This window comes from Phlebotomus papatasi, chromosome 3, assembly GCF_024763615.1.
Source record: "Phlebotomus papatasi isolate M1 chromosome 3, Ppap_2.1, whole genome shotgun sequence".
Lineage (NCBI taxonomy): Eukaryota > Metazoa > Arthropoda > Insecta > Diptera > Psychodidae > Phlebotomus > Phlebotomus papatasi.
In genome coordinates, this window is record NC_077224.1 from 10,307,400 (window position 1) to 10,326,889 (window position 19,490).

General features: G+C 38.3%; 2 protein-coding genes across 2 annotated transcripts; one reads left to right on the plus strand and one right to left on the minus strand.

Moving 5' to 3' along the window:
• The first annotated feature begins 4 nt into the window (after window positions 1–4).
• Window positions 5–770, plus strand: LOC129806665 (39S ribosomal protein L48, mitochondrial). The gene is made up of 3 exons (XM_055855427.1): window positions 5–74; window positions 141–233; window positions 294–770. The coding sequence occupies exons 1-3, from the start codon at window positions 66–68 to the stop codon at window positions 714–716; spliced, it is 525 nt and encodes a 174-aa protein (XP_055711402.1). The 5' UTR covers window positions 5–65; the 3' UTR covers window positions 717–770.
• On the minus strand, window positions 714–18,460 carry LOC129806651 (WD repeat-containing and planar cell polarity effector protein fritz). The gene is made up of 6 exons (XM_055855400.1): window positions 17,289–18,460; window positions 11,993–12,311; window positions 10,781–11,263; window positions 5,949–7,129; window positions 5,726–5,882; window positions 714–1,014 (listed from the first exon to the last, which is right to left on the minus strand). The coding sequence occupies exons 1-6, from the start codon at window positions 18,312–18,314 to the stop codon at window positions 932–934; spliced, it is 3,249 nt and encodes a 1,082-aa protein (XP_055711375.1). The 5' UTR covers window positions 18,315–18,460; the 3' UTR covers window positions 714–931.
• Window positions 18,461–19,490: the final 1,030 nt, after the last annotated feature.

A 19,490-nucleotide genomic window follows, 5' to 3' on the forward strand; every position in this document is an offset into this window, starting at 1 on the left:
AACTCACAGCATTCCCGCCATATTTGCTGTCAGTTGACATAACCTCAAAATTCTTCTTATTCGAGATGTTCAGGGTTTGTTTTTATTTGATTTTTCACAGATTTTCCATTAAAATATCAAGAAATTTCTCTGTTTTTCAGTCTGTGCTTCTACCTCGACACCTTTCGCGCCTTTTCCGCATAAATACACCAGCAAACAGATGCTACAGCAAGCACGATCCTATCTACTTGGATGTGAGTAAAATGTTCCTTATTTCCCTCAAATTTCCCTCCTAATTGTCGATTTTCCGGCAGCTGCTGAAGCCCAAATACCCTCAGTATGAAGCTGTAAACTTTCGCCTTACCGGATATGACTTTCCCGTGCTCGAGAGCTACCAAAAATTCGTTCACAATACTGCAGAATACATGGGACTTGAGGTGGCTGATTCATGGGCAGTTCCTCCCAAGAAGCAGAAAGTGCAGAGATTCAAACCCAATGGAACAGTCATAGACAGCGAATACTCCCTCTCAGTCTATGAAAGAATTGTCCAAATAGAAGATTTAGATGCCCCAGTCTATCCAACTTTCCTGCGAATCCTCCAAGCTGCCCTTCCGGAAGGTGTAACTCTGGAAGTTCTTGAGCACACGGATGACCAAGATGAAATCCGATTTGTCCCAGACAATGAACTGCTAGAGCTAAAAGCACAGCTAGAAGACATGAAAAAGCCCAAGAAATAGATGCAAAAGATGTATAATAGTTTTTATTAAAAATACAACATTCAAAAAAAAGTTTTTAAATATTTTCTTTTTGTCAACTTTAAAGCTTTCTCTATTGGAGATTTTATTCACTGTCTTTTCTTTCTTTTTTCTTTTAATTCTCATTGGGATTGGACGGATTAATTTTGTACTTTCAGATTGTCTCCAAAGAAAACTGGAAGATTAAAATTATTGCTTCAGACCACGCCAAAATGAACCACTTTGATGGTTGAATTTGAATTTCGTGGATTCATCTCATTCTCAGCTTCAGGTTTAACATCTGCAAATATACCAAAAATTGGAATAAGTACATCTTTGCTATGAATATAGTAACTTAAAATTAAAATGAATATCACAAAAAATTGGATGAGAAATGCATAAAAGTGACTGAAAATCTTTAAAGTCGATTATCTCGGAAACTATTAGAGATAGAGGCCTCAAACTTTACGTCCATTTAGAGCCCCTTTCAGGCTTGATATGTGCAAAATTTTTTAATAATAATAATAGTTTATTTAATTCACAATAATAGGGTCATCCCTCTTACAATTGTGAAAAAAAGAAAAAAAAATTACAAAAAAAAATTAATACATCACAATGAGAAAAAAATGAAAAATAAACAAAAAGAAGAAAAATTTAGGCGATAATTTCTCAAGGTTTAGCCTGAAAATGCCGCCGAATAGCATCAGCAGAGTTACGGCTATTAGCTGGAATGGAGTTGTGAAGTACTATGCCCTTTACAAACAGTGTGCGATAAAGGCAGTCACTGTTAGATTTAGGTACTATAAGTCCTCGAACCCTTGCCGAACCCCCCCTAACCAGAAGATTCGATAGGTACTCAGGACGTCCATAAAGCAACAAATTGAACTAAAAGAGCACTGCTCTCATGTTCAGAAGAGAAGTCAGGTCACAACCAACAAATACATTGCGATGTGGTCACGGCGATTTAAGCCGCAAATATACCTGACACAATTATTAAAAGCGACTGTTAACTCTTTCGCGTCATCAGGGTCATATATGACCCGGGGAAAAAATAATTTTTTTGACTATTTACATTAATTGAAATCTATCGGTATGTGCAAGACATCATAATAGAAGGATGTAAGATTCTTGGCTAATTTTCTCAAGACTCCAGATATTCAGGAATAGAAAATATTTGAGATCAAAAATCACTAATTTCGAACTTTGTGAAATGACTTTTCTTTTTTAAAATTTTTTATATTAATTTATTTTTTTCAACAAAAAGTTCTTTAGAAACACAAAATAGAATATCCAAAGATTGTATATTGCATATTTTGATATAATAAACTACTCTCAATTTTCCAGAAAAGCGTGTAGAATTTTCCGGGTCATATATGACCCTATTGTCCCCAAGGGTAACAGTGTTTTCGTCCCAAACCTATAGCGAAATGTAGTTGGGACATTGTTTTTCTTTGTGAAATGCAGGTGGAACATCTTGCTCCTGGACATTTCATCTTATATCTGATGAATTATAACATATTGTTACGAATTTGGGATTAACAAATCAAATTCGTGCCTAAAAATTCGTTATTTGATGAATCTAACTCATTAAAATAAAGACTCTAAAGGAGGTGTCGTTCGCGATGAGCTGGGGGTGGAGAATCCCTCCTTAAAACCCTGCAAAATCAATTAATTTTAGTTTAAGATGAGATTTTCATCTTAAGCTGGAATTCATGCGAGCAACACTTAAATATGTGACCAAAAGTGTGAAACTGAAATCCATAGAATTGAATTGGACCAGAGTTGGTCAATTCCCACAGTCTAATGACTGCCTTTTGGACAAGAGAATGTGTTGGCGATCTGTCGCCCCGTTTTCCCCCTCTCTTTAAGAGAGAGTGTGCTGGTGATATTTCGCCCCGTTCTCTCCACAGGAGTGGATAGTGTGAGGCTCTAGGCCCCGTTATCCCCTGTGAGAATGTGTGTGGCAATTTTCTGCCCCGTTCTCACCAGTTAGTGTGGACAGTGTGTTTGGCGGTCTCTCGCCCCGTTCCCCTTACTCAGGAAGAAAAGAGTGTTGGCGATCTCTCGCCCCATCCCCCTCACTCAGAAGAAAAGAGAGTGTGTTGGCGATCTGCCGCCCCGTTCTCCTCGCTCTGGAAGCGCAGAGTGTGATGGCGATCTATCGTTACCGCCCAACCCTGGAGAGAATTAGAAAGCAGTTGGGGGTCGCCGTTACCAGGGAGGAGAACTTGAGGTTCCTGCCATCGTCGGAGGGATGCGACTGATTGGACTGGATACCATCATCGGAGGCAGATGTACAACCCCATTTACACCAGAATTAGAAGATCAATAAATGTTTAAAAAAAAGGAATTAATGCATTTCCTTGGGCCCAGGAGTTCTTAGTTGCCTTCCTTCGGTCGTAAGTCCATCGAGGGTGGTTGCGAAGGGAGGAAGGGTTACCCCCCCCCCCTTAAATCGTAACAATATTTTGCAATATTTTAGAGTATTCCGCAAGCGTCTCATATTGTGCAATTGTATTGTGAGTGAATAAATATGTGGATAAGTTTATTTTTGCTAAATACCACTCAAAATATTGTGACAGTGACTGTTCAAGGGATTTCCAGGAAGATTCCTTGAACACCAGGAATACAGTGTTCATCAAAACAATCCAGTTTGCCATGGTTTTGGCCAAATTAATAACTTCAAGCAAAAAAAACTTTTAAAAAGCCCGTGATATAGATTTTGAAAATGGTATGTACACTTCCCTTGAGGACAACAGGGTCATATATGACCCGGGGTTTTTCCGAGTTTTCACGCAATGGAAAATTTTTTTCCTCTCTGAACTATTATATTTGATCATAAAGCATTAGGAGAAACTCAATTTTACATGAATTCATCTGCTGAATAAAAGTGGGACGCGAAAGAGTTAAGCGACGAATTGTGTCACTATCCGCCGCAAAGAAAAGCTCTGCACCGTAATGAAAAAAAAGGAAGAAGAAGCGCTCGCGCGAGAATCAAGCGAGTATCATAAGGCGTGATGTCCCGGAATCGTCTGAGGGTATATAGAGAATAGTTGACCTTGCGGCAAATGGATGTGGCATGATCAGACCATGAGAGGGTTGAATTGAAGATGATACCAAGGTTTTTGACCTGATCGACGTAAGGGATAATCTCTCCGTTAAGGAACAAGGGATAAGAAGTAGAGGATAATGTTTTCTTTGAGATAATGATTGCTTGAGACTTTTTGGGATTCAAAATCAAGCCGTTTGAAGTTGCCCAGTGCTCAATACTAGAGAGGTTTGAATTCATGAGATTAAAAGCATTTACAGGATTGGAAGGATCACCCTCAACGTAAATTTGGAGGTCATCTGCATAGAGATGAAATAAGCAATTATGTAATACTGTAGGCAAATCATTAATAAAGAGGGAAAACATAAGAGGGCCAAGAATGGAACCTTGACCAATGCCTCTACTTAAGGAACAAGGTGGTGAAACATCTTCACCAAATTTGACAATTTGAGATCTTCCTGTAAAGTAAGATCGAATGAGGGCAATAGCTGAGGATGAGAAATTGAAGTATGCAAACAATTTATAGCAGAAAGATTGTGAGGGAGACTATCGAAAGCCTTTGTGAAGTCCAGAAGAACTAAAATCACAAAGTGACCATGATCGATAGCCGAAGAGATGTCATGATTAACCTTGAGAAGCGCCGACGTAGTGCTGTGACCCTTTCGGAAGCCAGACTGAAAGTCACAAAGCAGACCATTGTCGGTTAAATACTGGGAAATTTGCTCGTGAAGAAGGTTTTCAAAAGCTTTTGAAAGAATAGGAAGAAGACTAATAGGCCGAAAGTCAGAAACAGATTTAGGATTCGACGTTTTGGGAATCGGAACAACAAGTGCTCCTTTCCAAGAATCCGGAAAAGTGGAAGTTGTGATAATGTGGTTGAAGAGATCTGTGAGCACTGGGATGATTACCGGGAGGAGAATCTTAATGAAATCTAGAGAAATACCATCACACCCCATAGCACCCGACTTGACACGGGAAATAGCGAAAATAACATCTGCTTGTGCGAAGCAGATGAAGCTAAAACCCTCCTAGGGCGCTGAGGGAAGCGATGGACAGACTAAGGAATCAGCAGATGTAGAAGAAAAGAATGAGCATAGAGCAAAAGCTGAAAGAGAGTTCATCTCCCCATGTGAGACAGATGGTCGCATACCAAGCTTTTTAATATTGGACCAAAGTGTTCTCGATGGAAGCTTAGGGTTTAAGCTTCTATTAAAATGTTGTTTCTTGCGAAACTTAATATGATTTCGAACTCTATTTCGTAATCTCCTAAAAATGGCCCAATCAACCTGATTGCGAGAACGCTTCCATTTAATATATGCAGAGTCCCTGCGCTTAATAAGATTCACGACACTGTCATCAATCCAAGGAGTGGACAAGGGAGGGATAATTGAGCGCTTCTTGGGCACTACTCTCTCAAATAAATCGTTGATAAAAGATGTAAAAACTTGTACTTTCTTGGTAGCTGAAGTTTCAAGGTATAAATTACCCCAACAGAACTCGAAAGCAGCAGAACATGCAACCTCGCTATCACAGCGCTTAATATCGAAGATGATTTTAAATTTATTAGACGGTTTAAGAAATTGCAGATTATAAGAAGCAAAGATTAAGTCGTGGTCTGATATACCAGGAAGAGGAGCCTGGTCGTATTCAAGTATTCTTTGTGAATCATGGGAGGGAAGAATCATTAAATCGAGAAGTGACCCCATACGAGTTGGGCTAAAAGGTACATGATGAAGAGAGTGCTCAGATAGGAATTCTAGGAATTTTTTGGCTATTGAAGTTTCAGCGTTGAAAATTTCACTTGAAAATGAAAAAAAATTGGATGAGAAATGCATAAAAGTGGCGGAAAATCTTTAAAGTCGATTATCTCGGAAACTATTAGAGATAGAGGCCTCAAAATTTACATTCATTGCAAAATAGGGTAGGCCTATTTTTTGGGCATTCAGATTTCCAGAAAACTTACCAGACATTGGAGTAAAATCCTTCAGATACTCATCATTTGGATGACACAGTGGCAAGCTGTCGGCCAATTCTTTCTGTGGATCTGTTATTTGGTGATATCCATTGGATCTCTTGGATCGTTCACTAGGAACTGATGATTTTTCTTTCCTTGGGATTTCCTGCAAACCAAAAATTACCAATTCAATTCCTCAAAATCCTCAGACAAGGGACAATTGCAAAATTACCGGAACAACTGCAACTGTAATAGTATCGGAGAACTTCACTTTATTCTTCTCTCCGGACTCCTTCTTGGCATTTTGTCCAGAACTTCCGGTTGCCGCTAAATTGGCCTGAGTCCTTCCTGCTGGTGATGTCAGGGCCAGAATTGATGCTGTATCCTTGGTGTTGCGCAAATAGGAAGAACTTCCACTAGTGGACGGATTGATTATTGCACTGTTCTCCAGGAGGTGCGTTTTTGGCGAATGACTGGACGAAACAGCCGGAATATTGCCCGATATCAGTGGATACTGATGAATAACCGTGGGCACGGCCACAGTATTGATGGACTGAAGGCTGTCGGCACGTGAGATGCCCATCGGTGGACCAGTATTCCTCCCATACAGAGAAACAGTTGGAAAGGAATGTTTGAGATGGTGAAAACTGGGAGGATTGTAAGTTAGTGGAATACCCAGAGTCTGATCAATTGCACTCCCTGATCGTGGCACTTGGACACTTGAGGGCTTGGGAATCACATCGATAACCATGTGCTCTTTGGGAAAAACAGATCGAGGTAGAGCTTTTGGCGGTTTAGTGGGACTCCGACTGAAGGAATCATGGAAACGATCAAGGTAGTCAGTGGAAAAACTATTGTGACCAAGATTTGGTCTCCATCCCATCCGACTTGTTGCCCCTCCACTCTCATCCAGGAGATTCTGCTGACTCCCACCAATAACGCCTTTTTTCCCAGGACTGACCTTAGCAGCAGCCGGCAATGGTGGATCAGTGAGAAAGATATCCTCATGGGAATTGTACAGGGTTTTGACATTGTGTCCCCCAAAAGCTGTTGTTGCCCGTGAAATCTTCAGTTCAGGCTTGGGAATTGTAATTCTGTACGTCTGATCCTGAAGGGTATTGGAGGTATATGGCAGAGGTGGGATATAGGAGGTCTTGGGTGTTGATGACACAGTCGGCAACGGTGGATGTTCAACGTAGGACGATGTAGAGGAAGCTGTTGAAGTCACCGAAGCCGCATTGACACCCTGTCGCTTGGGCAAACTCGGACCCAGAAGATTGTCACTCTCATTGGCACATGAGGAACATTCAACCACATCCGGTGGCTTCTGGACACCTTCATTTGTCAAATCCTCACTGGACGATGCTGAGTTCTCCGTACACAGGGAGCACGAAGAGTGTGAGCAAGTGGAGTCTAACCAAACCCAAAAATACAACAGCGATAAGCCCAAAAAGGTTTTTGGAAAGTTGGGGATCATTGTAATCCTAAAGAGGTCATAAAGCAGTCATAAAGCGGTCATAAAGCAGTCATGAAGCAGTGATAAAGCAGTCATGAAGCAGTCGTGAGGCGGTCATGAAGCCGTCATAAAGCGGTTATAAAGCGGTCAGAAAGCGGTCACAAAGAAGTCATAAAGCAGTCAAAAAGCAGTCATGAAGCGGTCGTAAAACGGTCATGAAGCGGTCATAAAGCGGTCATGAAGCAGTCATGAAACAGTCATGAAGTGGTCATAAAGCGCCCAATACGCAAAAAAATATGACTCAAAAATAACTGGTTTTTGGTGTACAAGAAATGGAGAAAAAAGATTACTCCTAATTGGAATCTTAAAAATTAGTCATATTCGCGTAGTATTTTGGTCACAGCATTACTCAAGATTGAATTAGTAATATTATCGTTATTTTACGGTTCTAAAGTTTACTCTGCCATGCAGTAACAAACGCGACTCCAAACGACGGTCTTTTTCCGTATAAAAAATGACCCGCTAAAAACAATGCATTTGGCGTCCTTCTCTACCGCATAGGTACGAAATCGACGTACGCACTTTGAATGAAAACGTTAAGTGCACTTCACAACTTTGTATTTGTCCAAGCTCCGCCTTGAGCAGAGCTCAGGCTAGAGGAGGAAATTATTCCGAATAGCTCAGAACAATTCCCTGCTCTTCGAGTGGCTCCAGGAGCTTCCTAGTCTGCGGATCCTGGTTCAGTTGTCCCCGGCGTCCTTCGACAGCATCTAATGGTTGGCCAATAGGCCTCAGGTATCAAGGCATCCTGTTATAGGCAACAATCAGTTGCCTCTCTGGGGAAGGGCAGAAAAATCTGCACGCAACTCGGCTATGAGGAGCCTCAATGCAGGATCTCAGCAGAAAATTCACTAGGAATCTCTCTGAAAGCCGACTCTAAAATTGCCACTGGAGGCAATTGGAGCTGGGCCGTTGATTATTTAGGCACGCAAGTGCCGATGATCAGGAAGGCCCTGGATGGTGAGATAAAAGCCCTGCAAAGTCATTAAGGCACTTGCTCTTTCTAAGAGTAATGCCGCTGTACTCTGCTGCCGGTAGTGAAACACCTTGTTGATTACTATGGCTTTAGTGTGATTCATTAGGAAAAATTTTAAGACTTTTACACAAATTTTAATATCCCACTTCAAGCATTCAATATCAAAATATGACCCAAACCTAATTTTGAAATTTTAATGACATAATTTTCTTACTTACTAAATTTTTGCTGAGACTGATTGCAACTTTTGTTTTCATTTCCCGATGTCGCTTTTCACCATTGCTGGTTGACCCAATTATTGATGGGAAATTACTATATTTTTAATCTTCAATAGTTCTGAAACTATTGATTATTTTATAATTTTGATTTAGCAAACATATTCTTGAATAGTTCAAAAATAGTTTGCCATAGGTCAAAGTTTTAATTTGCCTTTGTAAATGTGTTAAATTTAGCCTTAAAAAATGTACAATTTTGTTCTTATGATTTGGAAAATATCATAACCCTTTCATTTATATTAGCTAAATTGTAAAGATGATTAGGATTTTATGGATGAATCCTTGGAATTAAAAGTCCCAATACTCTGATACAAATTTTATTCCAGGATTCATTCTAGAAGTCCTTGAAATTTCAAGTCAAATATCGATAACTTTAGAGGTTTTTAAGAGCAAATTGCACAAAGTGATTTTGATATATTAAGGAAACTATAACGGACGAGACTCTATTGTCCTATTGATTAAGGATATAGAAAATATATTGAGACTAGTCCCGTTCCTTTGGTCCTTATAGCAAGGGAAATAACATGCCCTATCCTTGGGCATTGTAATCACTCAGCAATACTCAATATTCTATTCTAATAGTTCAGTCTTTCAACGGATCCTATCAACATTCTGAGAAGGAAGATGAAGGTTTTCTGCCTTTTTAGTCTAAAGGACTTGTTTGATGATAGTTCCCTCACAGGATGTATCGGGATTCGCTGTAAATTTTGATGATAAAGTCCCTACACCATTAACATGTGCTTGAAGTGGGCTTTAATGAACATTGAACAATTTCTTAAAATATTTTAATGTTGTGTATCCATGGTCAACCTTGAACAGTATTGCATTACCACCGTAGACACTATTTTCTCAACCATTCTTCACATTTTCTATCTTTTTCTACTACGTTCTATGTAAATTTCTCTCATTTTTCCCTAATGCACTACTCACATTTGCGAAGATTTTTGCCGTTCGACTATTGCTGAATGAGCCACCCGACATGTCGAAAATTTTCCAACTGAATAGCAACACAAAAAAATCTTTAAAAAATTTCACTAAATGGGTCACTTCGACACAAAATTTTGATCACAGGACACTAAAGAAACTGAAACAAACTCCTGAACCACAAAATTTCATTTTACAAAAAAAAATGTTTGTGTGTTTATCATGCAAAAACTTGCCTAATTTTCACTTAATTCTGTACTTTTAAACTGTACTTTTTCGAATCACAACACACATTTCTACTGGAGGAGCTTTTCCTTCCAATGCACACTATAATATTGTTGAGAAAACTCGCGAAGATATCAATTATTTTGCGAATTCACAGCACTGAATAGTTCTATTTGCCATTTGACAAGTAAAATTTCTCCTTGCATATATCCAGTGAGGGGAAGATTTTTATAGGGACACTGGAAGTTACGGGAAGTCGGCGTCATATTTTAGTCGTGAGCGAGTAATCTCAGAGTTATTATGACGCCAAATGACTTCCGTAATTACCGTCATATTATTCCCCACTTTCCGTCATTCGACTCTCTGAAGACCGTCATTTTGGAATCCAGAATACATACACCCAACGGTAATCTTACCTCAAATTGTTATTTGGGCGGTCATGAAGTGATCATAAAGCAGTCATGAAACGGTCATAAAACTGTTATAAAGTGGTCATAAAGCGGTCATAAATCGGTTATAAAGTGGTCAGAAAGCGGTCATGAAGCAGTCACAGAACAGTGATAAAGTGGTCATGAAGCGGTCATGAAGCGTTCATAAAACGGTCATAAAACGGTCATGATGCAGTCATGAAGCGGTCATAAAGCGGTTATAAAGTGGTTATAAAGCGGTTATAAAGCGGCCATGAAGCAGTCATAAAGGGGTCATAAAGCAGTCATGAAGCAGTCACAGAACGGTGATAAAGTGATCATGAAGCGGTCATGAAACGTTCATAAAGCGATCATAAAGCGGTCATGAAGCAGTCATAGTTGTCATAAAGTGGTCATAAAGCGGTTATAAAGCGGTCATGAATCAGTCATAAAGGGGTCATGATGAAGTCACAGAACGGTGATAAAGTGGCCATGAAGCGTTCATAAAGTGGTCATGAAGTAGTCATAAAGCTGTCATAAAGCGGTCATAAAGGGGTCATGAAGCAGTCATAGAACGGTGATAAAGTGGTCATGAAGCGTTCGTAAAGCTGTCATAAAGCGGTCATGAAGCACTCATAAAGGGGTCATGAAGCAGTCATAGAACGGTCATAAAGGGGTCATGAAGCGGTCATAAAGCGTTCGCATTTCCCTTCAAAACAAAGATAAATTTCATACACTTACGGCTACTGCCCCGACTGTTAACATTGTTGATGATCTCCTCTGCCTTCCTCAGTGCATCTTCGGCAAGACTGGCATCTCCATTCGCCACAGCAGCATTGTGCAGATCCATAAACAAGTCCTCATCATTGATATCAATGCCCAGGCTGAAGGCCTTCTCAAAAGAGCGATAGCGCAGCAAATACTGAAAAAACTTCCTCGTAATATCCTTCACTTGATCCCCAAATTCCAATTCAGTCTCCTCGCACAGAGGCTTCACGGGCACATGAAAGCTTCCCAGGGCTTTCTGCAGTTGCAGTTCCCTGTCTGCCGTCAGGGGATGCCGGAATATGAAATTGGCTATTTTGTGCAGGGAATTCAAGCACATAGCCCCGTAAGTATCCCAATTTAGGCACAATAGGATATTAATGGCCTTCTCCACCTGATTGAGGCTCAAGTAGCTGTGCACAAAGACATCTGGTGTAAAGCCAGACGTATGAATATCTCCTGAAAATTGCAATTACTTGATTCATCGCATCCAAGTTTTTTAAAAATATCTTTCGGAGTCACATTTACTCAGAAACACAGGAAAATTTAGTCATGCCGAAGCTTAGGATCGTACGAAGCATGGGCACTTTACCCTATCGCAAAAATATTGGATGTCTCCGTAGGACGACATCAATATCAATTTACTTTAATTTAAAAAATGACAGAGATCACTAAGAATTCTGCAATTAAAATAGAATTCTCAATGGCCGTACTTGAATATAAATTTTTATAAGTCTGAAAAAGTAGTTCAATTAAAAATGTTGATAGATTGAGTCATTTGGAAAATTGTGAATCATCAAGATTTTCCAAGAAAATCTTTATAATAGCCTAAGCGGCTTTCATTGATCTTCATGTTTCATTGTGAAAATAATTCAATGACTTTTATTGTACCAAAAATGCAGTTTGCTCTCGCCAATCAACAAGATCATGGGAAAACTGAGGATTTCCTAAATATTCTCCAACCAAAAATTAAATTAATTGGAAAAAAGTGAACTTCAACACCAATATCACAGCCTATTTACAAAAGTAATTTTTATTTTTTAATTGAAGAAAGTGCAAAAAATCACACGTTCCATGCTTTAATTATCTTGAGAGAAAAACCAAAATAAAAATTGTGAAGAATAAATTGTCCAATGATTAATTAAACATTGTCGAGTTTTTTGGGGGCTGAGAAAGTGGCGCACTTACCTTTCATGCCGCTGCCACCGAAGAATCGCATACATCCCACTGGACCTCCTTCGAAGATCAGGAAGAGAAAACTGTCCGTCTGACTGAATTTCTCTGTATGACCCTGCAAATCGGGCTTTCTGTTCCAGCAGATCTTGGACAGAGTCGGTTGATTGCTGAAGTAGTTGGAGACATCGAGAATATTGGAAGGCGTGTAGTCTTCGCTAATCAATTGACTCTTTATGCAGGAGAGAGAGATGTCGAAACACTGAAATTGGCACCTCTCATTCGCTATCACTACCAGCCCCGAGTCACAGTGCCACGATATCATTGTCGCGATCTTTTGTCGAAAAACAAAAAGACATGCAAATTAGCTTTTCTCATTAACCCTCACTCGCTTTTAGGGACTTTCTTGAACGCAAAAAATATAAAACATGGTTGTGGTACTCGCGATATTTTCACTGAAAGTTTCTTAACTCTTTCGTCTCCTTTGGGACACTGGGTACCCATGGAAACAACAATTTTTTTTAGACTATCTAGAATAGATAAAAATCCGATTCTTGTGGATGATTACAAACTATAAGGATGTCCAAATCTAGGATATTTTTTGCAGGATCCCAATTAACTCCTGAGCTTAAATATTTTTGGCCAAAAATCGTGAATTTTCGATTTTCTGCTTCCTTGCAGATATTGTGACTTTTTTTTTAATTTTTTTAGACCAGAATAAGGAAAAACCTCTCGGGGCCAATAAGTATGATAACTAACAATTACAGATTATATAAATTCGAAAAACAATTTTTCCTTAAATTTTCAGAAAACTTGTTCAAACTTTATGGGTACTCTCGTCCCCAAAAATCTAGAGGTCAAATGTAAGGTTATCCCGCCAATGCCCGGCATTTGCTTTTTGACACCAACCTTGTAACAAAATTCCAAGCGAGAGCGACCCGTCAAATCATTATTCTACCTGCCGATTTTACTCTGAGGTTTTTTGAATTTTAACGGTATATTCCAGTGTATTCAGAGAAAATCTGTAGATTTTATGCTGAATTTCTGCTAGAAAATCTGTAGATTTTCGGCAGAATTTCTGCAGAAAATCTACAGATTTTCGGTAGAATTTCTGCCGAGAAAATCGGCATAGTGTCCATTACTTCACAAAAATATTGTTGATTTATGTAGAAACTGTAGGAGTTATAAAGAAAATGGTACGCTCTGCTTAACAAGCATTACCGATTAAACATTTTAAATAAGTAAAAAGATGCGAGCAAAAATACTAATTTTTTAAAAATCGCCCATGGAATGATACAAAAACACGAAATTTAGGTCGATACTCTGCTTAAAGTTTTCACTTCACTTTTCTCTACTTGTAACACGGCGTCGCAGAATTCTTTATTTTATATAAACACCGTGATATCACAAAAAATAACTCTATTGAATTTTGCAAACTTCAGTGAAAAATTTTTCCATCTCTTCTGACACATCTTGTCTGGAAAGTCTGGAATGTAGAAAAAATCTACAGAAAATCGGCAGAATATCTACAGAAATTCGTCAGAGATTCGTCAGAAAATCTGCCGAAATATTCTGATGAATTTTGTCCCAAGCCCAAATAAAATTCGTAAGAATATCTACAGATATTATCTGCAGATATTCTGTAGAGGTGTAGATTTTCTCTACAGAAATCTTAAAGATATCTGCAGATATTATTTGACGGGATATGGCCGATAATTTTGACATTTGGCAGTGAGGGAGATTGCTTTCAGGGACGTTTTTCTTATTATTCCGGATTTTGGTGAATTCTGATTGTCCAGGAACTGTTTTTTTGGCTCTTGAGAAAGCTTAATGTGTCTACAATAACATCGTGTTGAAAGAAATGTGTTTTAAAGTGTTATTATGTGAAATATTTTGAGGTATCTGTTGGCAAGTAGGAATTTGGTGTCTTCTTGACCACTTCCTGGACATCTCAGAAGATACTGGTCAATAATTCTTCTTGTTTTAGTGATCAACATAGTAAAGGAGTCATTTGATACGCAAAAATAATTCACAAAATTGATATTATTGGCTTTTGGAAAATTGAAGTTTGTCCAAGTTTGTCTCCTTTTCGTTCTTTTGGGGACGAGAGTTCCCATGAGTTTTCCAATTTCCCAGAGGCGGAGAAAATTCTTTATCTACAAAAGTATCATATTTGACCACTATAAGACTTACAATAAAGTGAGTTTTACTGAAATTCGTTCGCTGGATATGTTGTGGTCCGGAAAGAGTTAAGAGAAGTAAGCAAGTTCATGGCGCAGCCGAAAAACGCGAGATCGTCAGCACAAAGGTTATGGGTTCAAGTCTCAGACCCGCTCTTCATGTTTTTTTTTCTTTTTTGGTTCGTTTTTTTCTTAGTGTAATACAGAGACTTTTCACAGATAATACACATAAACCGAACAAAATTGCTCTACAATCAAAATTCTAGACAGGAATAATAATAATAATGCTGGCACAACATTCCATGAAGGAACTAGGCCTTTCCGCAAGGGGATTCTAGACATGCATTATTATTTTTTCTTCCACGGGATGAGATTGTCAGTCCCATGCCCGTGGAATCAAGTGCAGTGAAGCTTACTGGATGCAATCCGAACACCTTTAACGCCAGAAAAATTCCTGGTGACATAAAGGGGATTCGAATCCGGGACACTTGCATCATAGAGCGAGTGCTCTACCACTTGACCCATTGAGTGCCAATGAAAGATTTAACTTTGTATAAATAATTGTCTAAAAACAAAAAAAAACAATTTAATTCTTTTCTATTTGTATGAGCATTATTATAAACATCGGAACATACATATTTTTTTACTTTTCAAAATATGTTTTTTTATGAGTTAGCTCTTTGTCATTCTAAATGATGCGCAAATTTTCATACAGAATCAACTTGCTTGAGTTACTCCCTTGTTTCACAAAAATTTCAACGATAAATTTATTTTGTATTTGTACCCCTTGACTTTAAACAAAACCGCGCAAGCAATCATAAACAGTAAAATTTTGAAAAACTTTTATAATAACGAAATTTATTGACTCATATCATCTGAAATTTTATTAAATTCTCTGTCTGAGTGCATTAAAACCTCAAAATTTCCAAAAAGTGAGTTGGCCCCTTGTAATTTCCAAGGAGCAATATAAATGGTTTATGGAATCTCGTAGAGTGATTTATTGTATTTGTTTTCTTAAAAATATCTTTTAATATATTTTAAAATTATATAAAAATTGTTTTGTGTGCAATATCGGACACAAAGTTTCTCTAATTTCTTATCTAACCGGAGCTCGTCCTTTTGTCCCTTTGCCATTGTATCTCTGTACAATCTCTATAAAATGAAAAAAAAACTAAATAGGGTCAAAGGAATGTCTATTGACACTTTAAGAACTCGTGTCAGCACCTATTGACACCCTACTCTGTACCATTTGGGATATGAAATTTGAACATCTCAGTTATAGTAAAGGGTATATTACAGAAAAAACGTTATATTACTTATATTTTACTAGATAAATTAATTAATTTTCAACATTTTTACAAATAGTGTCAATAGGAGTTCCCTGTCGAACAGACGTTCCTCCAACCCTATTCAAAGAATTATGACAAATTTCGACTCCTTACCCCCCTTAGGAGTCGTATTTTGGTAGAATTTTGGAAATCTGAAGTTTCGAGTTTTTTGGCGTCACGCTGTTTGTCCGTCTGCCCGTCTGTTTATCCAGCTGTCATCAGCTCTAGAGACCAAACGCTTAGAGATAGCGACTTGGGACCTAAGGGCGACCCCCCAATAAGTAGACCCAAGGATCGTTAACATGCCCCTCATTTTCCTCACACCCCTCCCCTTCCCATCCAAAACCATGTTTTTTGCAATTGATCGAAAACACGTAGTGCGATTTTTTTCATTTTTGGATGTGTTTTAGAAATAACCCAGGCGGACATTTCGTCCTTGGACGAAAATAGCGTTGAATCATTCCTAATAACGGTTTTTCAAGGACAAAGATTAAAAATCATTTGCATTTATCAAGCGAATGGCGTCATGTTTGGGGTCGTTGGAAAGGTCTTGGAATTTCCGACAAAACTGAACCAGTTCCAATCGGTTTTGAATCGGTAATGAACTGGTTCATAACCGATAAACAATTTTTATACGAAATTCAATTAAATTACTCCTGAGGTGTATTTTGGGAAATATTTTGAGTGATTTATAAGTCGGTTCAAATCGGTTGTGAACCGGTAATTAACCGATTATTTACCGATAAGTAATTTTAATTCGAATATAATGTTTATTACTCTTTAAACTATATTTTGTGGAATCTATTGAGTGATTTATGAATTGATTCAAATCGGTTGAGTAAACGGTAAATGATGCCAAAGTACCTTTGAGGCATAGCATCTAAGTCACGAGTTCGAGCATTTCGCAAAGCCTGGGACGCTTTGCCACCCCTTTATCTTATTAATTGAGTTATTTCTATGCAATTTTTATGCATTCCATCCATGTAAAGTTTTCAAGAATAAAAGTAAAAAAGACACTAAAAACCCTATTTTCCAACCGATTTTGACAATCTTGAATTCGTTGGAAAGGTCTTGGAATTTCCGACAAAACTGAACCAGTTCCAAACGGTTTTGAAGCGCTAATGAACCGGTTCATAACCGATAAATAATTTTTATACGAAATTCAATTTAATTACTCCTTTAGGTGTATTTTGGGAAATATTTTGAGTGATTTATAATTCGGTTCAAATCGATTGTGAACCGGTAATGAACCGATTATTTACCGATAAGTAATTGTTGTTCGAATTTAATTTTTATTACTCTTTAAACTATATTTTGAACGGTGAATGGTAAATGATGCGAAAGTATTTTTGCGGTATTGAGCTTTGCCACCCCTTTATCTTATAATTTGAGTTATTTCTATGGAATTAAAAAAAGTTGTAAAGTTTTCAAGAATGAAAGTAAAAAGGACCCTAAAAACCTTATTTTCCAACCGATTTTGACAAACGTGGATTCGTTGGAAAGATCTTGGAATCCCTAATAAATCTGAATCGGTTCCAATCGGTTATGAACCGGAAAAAAATCGATAATCTTAATAAAAAAGAAAACCCTTTACGAAGCTCTATGTAAAACTCGGACCGGTTGGAAACTTTATTAATCCAGATAAATATTGCAAAATTCAGAACATTTTTTATTATAAAAATGAACAAAAGAAAATTACTAAAAAAAAACTTGACTTAATCAGGTTCATCGAGGGTTAACGTCTTGCAAAATACACCAAAAAAAATATTGTAATGGAAATTAGGAAATTTTGGGGAGACTTACAAAAGCCGCTTTGACGAGATGTGTGATGCCTCGACCTTCGTCGAAGAGCACAATTGACCCGTCGATGCAGCCTAGCATGAGCTTCTCGTGATCCGGACTGTAGGAATGGCAGCACACCTGAGTCTGCAGCGGAATGGATGTCACGGCAATTCTGTTCAATTTCACTTTATTAATTTCATACACTGAACTCTCAATAGTCACTTCTCCCTTTCGGGACACTTTCTGTTCCACTGTCCTCAGTTGATTGTCACTCAGGCGGACAAATTCAATGCAAATGGGATCATTTTCTGTCCAGTGGAAGCACAGTGGTTCCAATTTGGCACGACTGAGCTTGTAGATGTGAATATTGGCACGATCCTGATCACGCACAGTCGGTCTCCAGGGGTACACCTCATTCTGCGAAGATCTCGTCCAGATGGCCACGAGATCGCAGCTGACATTGCACGAGATCTGACGTGGCAGCTTCCTGCCCTGTGGACCTCCAATGATAATATTGAAGATCTTGGGTTCCATACGACTGATCTTCTCAGGCAACGATCTCCTCAGGCTAGGCTTCTGCAGATACACAAAGGTGATCTGATTCTGATTGTAGGCAATGAGAATGTGCAGCCTCGTCATGAGAACATCTGTGATTGCCTCGGAGACGATCTTGCCGAGGAAGTACTTGTCGAAGGCCACTCTCATCACCTCACCCGTGAAAATGTTGACACACACGTGAACAATGAGACCATTCGATAGCATCAGACGCAGCACAACATTGTCCTTCCACTGGCAGTAGATCACCTTGTGCTTCTCCAGCAATTCCTCCAGTTTCCTGATGGAATTCCTGAGCTTTGTGGCTCCCTTGTTGTCCACTGTGTACTTTATGTCACGCCTCTGGCCATAGAGGCGCTTCCCAGCCGCGTAGACACTCTCATCGGACAGCTCCTTCTTCTGATGGTACCTGTAGCACCCAAAGTCCGTCTCCTTGATCTTGATGTCCTCCCTGAATGACCACAGGCGCGTCTCACTTAGCAACGTCAGCATGACTCCTCACTAGCACTTTGCAGCACAACTTTTGCACCAAATATTTACTAATTGCCCATCAACTCGTCATTTTTTCTCGAGAAAAACAGGCTCCTCTGTCAAAAGCGTGAAAAATAAAATGTCAGCAACATTCCAATAGGAAACCCAACTGACCATGCGAATGCACTGAAATGTCTATACATTTACCTTACTGCGTATATGGTACGGATTAGGTATGAATTTTAACAATTTGAATTTGAACATCTGTTGATTTTTTTAATATATTTTCTAAATTTAAATTAATTGATCACGTCAAATTTTGAAATTCAAGATATTACCAATTAATTCAATATTTGAGTATCAAAATTCTGGGACTCAAATATTTTAAAGGTCTCTACACACTAAGGGCAAATTCTTTTAAAAAAAAAATGGCTTTTTAACCCTCTATCGCTTTTGAATCACTCCAGTGTAGCATTACAAAAATCGTATTTACTGAAGTAATAAAGGTTTTATTTATCTAAAATTGCTTTACTACCCTCTTACTAAACATTATTTTGAAGGTTTGGATTCATTTTGACGTTTCGTTTGGTTGTTGTCGTCAGTTTTGTGTGACAGGTCAGTGAAAAAAACAGCAGAATTCCTTTCTCGTTTTCAAAGTGCAAAAAAACCATCTAAGGTACTCCGACTGAAGAAAATATTATATTTCCTGAAAGGTGTGTTATTCTACTTCATATATTTAGTTTGATAACCATAAAAAATTGAAATTATGAGTTTTAGGAGCAAAAAATGAAGATACAGTAGAGTCCTGCTATAGGCCATCGCTCTTCTATAGTCCACAATTTATCGACCATTGATTTCAAAAAACTGATTTTAAGTTAGATTATATTTTTTAGTACGCGACATGCAATGTTGTCATAATTATTTTAATATTCTTGGCAAACTTTATTGAGTAGTTGTGATAATTGTGATCGATAATGAGGAGAGCGAGGACAAGTACCACAATCGCAAAGAAATTGGAAGCCGTCGAGCAATTTTATTTATTTTTTATTTATTATTAATGGATTCATGTCCCATAGTACAATTTTTAAGTACATTATTGGGGCTGTATAAAATAAATTATTCTTTTTATAGTTGAGAAAATTGGCATGAGTATTTGGATCAATAGGCTGATACAGAAGTGTGAAGCGGGGAAATTTA